A 3,465-nucleotide genomic window follows, 5' to 3' on the forward strand; every position below is an offset into this window, starting at 1 on the left:
GAAACATTATAGTGGAACAAACTGAAGGTTATTTATGAAGTCGATTTAAAGGGTTACCAGAGTGAGAATATTGATGAGGTTGGTGCGGGGCAATACAAGGCAACAACTTTGTTTGGTAATGGCTACAGTGGAGCGTGAAATCCGGTGAGAGATAGAAGTACGGAGGACGAATCTGATGCGGACATGACGCGCCCGAAATCAGAGGCGAGACCCAATAATTGCTCCCCACGCTGCCCGACATTCATGATTCTGTCGGTCCTGTCCCACCCACCTTCCCACTCCATCAATCCCTCTCAATCCCCTTCTACTTCTTTGACGAGATCACCCGCCCTAGCTCCTTCAATTTTGGCTCGGACCCATGTCTTAGCCACGTTCCAAATCATGGATATCATAGAATATAGGATAATGTACTAGTCTCCATGATTGGTCCTCTTCAAATCTTTATGTTAGGAACTAGGAAGGATCACCATTACAATTGGGTATTTTTATAATCCAATTCCATTAAAAAAATGAAGTTTATAATATTCTTCAATTGCCACAAAGAAACATACATCATAGGAAAAACAGCGACCAAGACATTAATGGGTAGCTCTACAATTCCATTTCTTGTTCTGTGTCAGCACATTTTCTTCAAGGAAGTTGAATTTTGTGGCCTAGAGGAAAATTGCGTGCCAGCCTATAACTTTAGCATGTGCCACTCGCCTTCTACGGTTCTACCCTATATAAACATCAAATCACCAGTCACAATATTTCAAATGACACAAAAATTCTAAAAATCCTAAAACTTTACTTACTCAATTTAAGATGCTGGCCTACCTATTCAGCACAAATAGGAATTTCAAGCCGGATAAGTGTAAGCCAAATTCACCAAAGGTAAATGAAAGAAAACCAAAAAAAAAAAAAAAAGGGACATGGTAAAGCTAACAAGTAGCAAAGTACCTCCTATGTAGAGTAGGACATGGCTGTTCTATGTTATACATCAAGTAAAAAGCTAAAAACAAACGGAAACCAAACAGAGCTCTATCCCTATTTCTCTTTCTCTCTCTCTTCTTAAATAGTGTTCTGGTGAGCAGAGAAGTCAATAATACGTCTGAGTAAGTATCTCACAGGTTATGGATTTATTTGTGATAGGAAGGGGGTTTGTAATTGTGTCCAGTGGGTTGGAGAACCTTACACGACGAATACCTTTTTTTACCAAACAAAAAAGAATGAAAAATAATAATAATAATAATAATGAGAAAGAGAAATCATAAAGGCTTGAACACGAGCCGCGCGCGCTCTCCTAGCTAGCTGTGTAGCCGACCCAAACGGAAGTACCCCTCATGGAGCCGACTGAAATGTCGTGCTTAACAGAACACTGTAAAAGCTGTTCACTCTGGCTCATATAAGCCTCAGATTGTGTCTCTGTTTGCAGCAGCACCAACAGATATTCTCAATCTCTCTCTCTCTCTCTCTCTCCATAAAACCCCCTCCACCCATTCCAACGGACTAGTGCCAAACCATCTAACCCAAGTTCCTCTTCTTTGTACTCTGATCATTCACATCCAGACCACAACTCTCAAAAACCCACAACGGACAAGAGCGAAAATCCACAAATGCCTTCGGACTCCAGCGAGCACCGCAGGCCACCCAAGACAGCCCACAACCCGGGAGCCCCACCACCAGAACAAGAGCAACTACCGTGCCCGCGCTGCGACTCCACCAACACCAAGTTCTGTTACTACAACAACTACAACTTCTCGCAGCCCCGCCACTTCTGCAAGTCCTGCCGTCGCTACTGGACTCACGGTGGGACCCTCCGGGACATCCCCGTCGGCGGCGGCTCCCGCAAGAACGCCAAGCGCTCCCGCACCGCCAACGCCACCAATATCCTCTCCTCCTCCGCCACTTCTCACGTCGACCCTCTTCCCGCCACCCCGGTCCTGCTCCCTCTCTCGGCCAGCCAGGGCTCGTCCGTACAGTTTGGGCTTGGTGGTAATGGGGTTGATGTGAAGGGTAATGGAAGTGTTTGTGGAAGTTTCACGTCTCTGCTGAACACTCAGGGGCCGGGCTTTTTGGCGCTGGGTGGGTTTGGCCTTGGGATTGGGCCTGGGTTTGAGGAAATGGGCTTTGGGCTTGGGAGAGGGATCTGGGCTTTTCCCGGGGTGGGAGACGGTGGTGCTGCAGCTGCTGGTAATGGTAGTGCAACAGGAATGGGGAACACGTGGCAGTACGAGAATGGAGAGTCTGGGTTTGCTGGTGGAGACTGCTTTTCTTGGCCGGATTTGGCAATATCAACCCCTGGAAATGGTCTCAAATGAACTCCTCTTTTCTTTTGCTTTTTTATTTTTTTTTCAATGGAAACTGTGTTTTTTTTAGGGTTTTTTATTTGCTACTGTCGAGAGTAAATTGGGTATGAAATTTAGTAAAAAAGTAGACTTTTTTGACTCTGCTATATGTATTTGTTCTTTCTGATTGGTGAATGTTCCATGTAATTCAGTTTGAAGCTGATGTACCATGTAGTTATTAGATGCTTAGTTTTCAGCACCCCTAAAATTGGATCTTGCCCATGGATTATCATATCATTCTTCATATAGATTTAAGATTTTTAAGAGCCAATGCCAAAAACTAAAAAAAAATTCATACAAAAATCAGTTAATTTCACTTCATTTCCCCCATTTCCCCCATTTTGGTGTTTGAATTCACATCGCTCAAACCTCTTCTCCAACGCAATTTTTTCATCTATCAGTTTAATTAATAGAACTCTGAATTGGTGAATGCAAACTTTTCTACGTGTTTCATTTGAATTTTGAATTTGGTTCGACAGCATTGTTTTGGTGGCAATTATACGTCTAAGAAACATTTTGAGAAAAAGTAATGCCGTGCTAAAATAGGAGCATTCCGATTAGTTATATTTTTATTTACATCATTTAAATATTATTTTTTTTATTTTTTTTATAAGGATTGTATTTTTTTCTAAATATTCTATTTTTCAACTTTGGAAAAAAAGAGATGTGGAGGGAGAAATAGTAAGAAAAATTTTTGGAAAAAAAGAGATGTGGAAGAGAAATAGCAGGACAAAGTTGGGAAAAGAGAAAACAGGTGAGAAAAACAATACAAAAATGAAATGGCTCTTGAGAAAAGCGCTGAGTATCATTTTTTTTTTTTAGCTAATCGAATAAAATATCAATTTTAATGTGCCAAAATTTTTACAAATTTGATTAGTCATTTTAGATAAATGTAAGGTTAGTTCAAATGTATAGGATCTTATAGTATTAATACTATAAGATGGGCTATTTGAATCGTCACTCAGTTGATATACGTGTGATTTGGACAGAATCGTGTATTACGAGACATGAAAACCTTGCCTCGAAGATATTTTACATCATAGAAAAATAAAAAATTGCACATCTATCTTCTAGTTGGCATCATCCCTAATTAACCACCATGTGGGATAGTTCTGGATAGTGCGACTACCCCAAAAGG

At 41.1% G+C, this 3,465-nt stretch overlaps 1 protein-coding gene across 1 annotated transcript; it reads left to right on the forward strand.

Moving 5' to 3' along the window:
- Positions 1 to 1,382: 1,382 nt before the first annotated feature.
- LOC132187591 (dof zinc finger protein DOF3.4) lies at positions 1,383 to 2,434 on the forward strand. The gene has a single exon (XM_059601945.1). It carries the CDS (start codon positions 1,596 to 1,598, stop codon positions 2,298 to 2,300), a length of 705 nt encoding a protein of 234 aa, XP_059457928.1. The 5' UTR covers positions 1,383 to 1,595; the 3' UTR covers positions 2,301 to 2,434.
- Positions 2,435 to 3,465: the final 1,031 nt, after the last annotated feature.

Source organism: Corylus avellana, chromosome ca7 (genome assembly GCF_901000735.1).
Source record: "Corylus avellana chromosome ca7, CavTom2PMs-1.0".
NCBI classification, from domain to species: Eukaryota; Viridiplantae; Streptophyta; class Magnoliopsida; order Fagales; family Betulaceae; genus Corylus; species Corylus avellana.

Bases quoted from the DNA above. Each gene is read 5' to 3' on its own strand.
- LOC132187591 (XM_059601945.1), top strand. From the start codon at position 1,596: ATGCCTTCGGACTCCAGCGAGCACCGCAGGCCACCCAAGACAGCCCAC.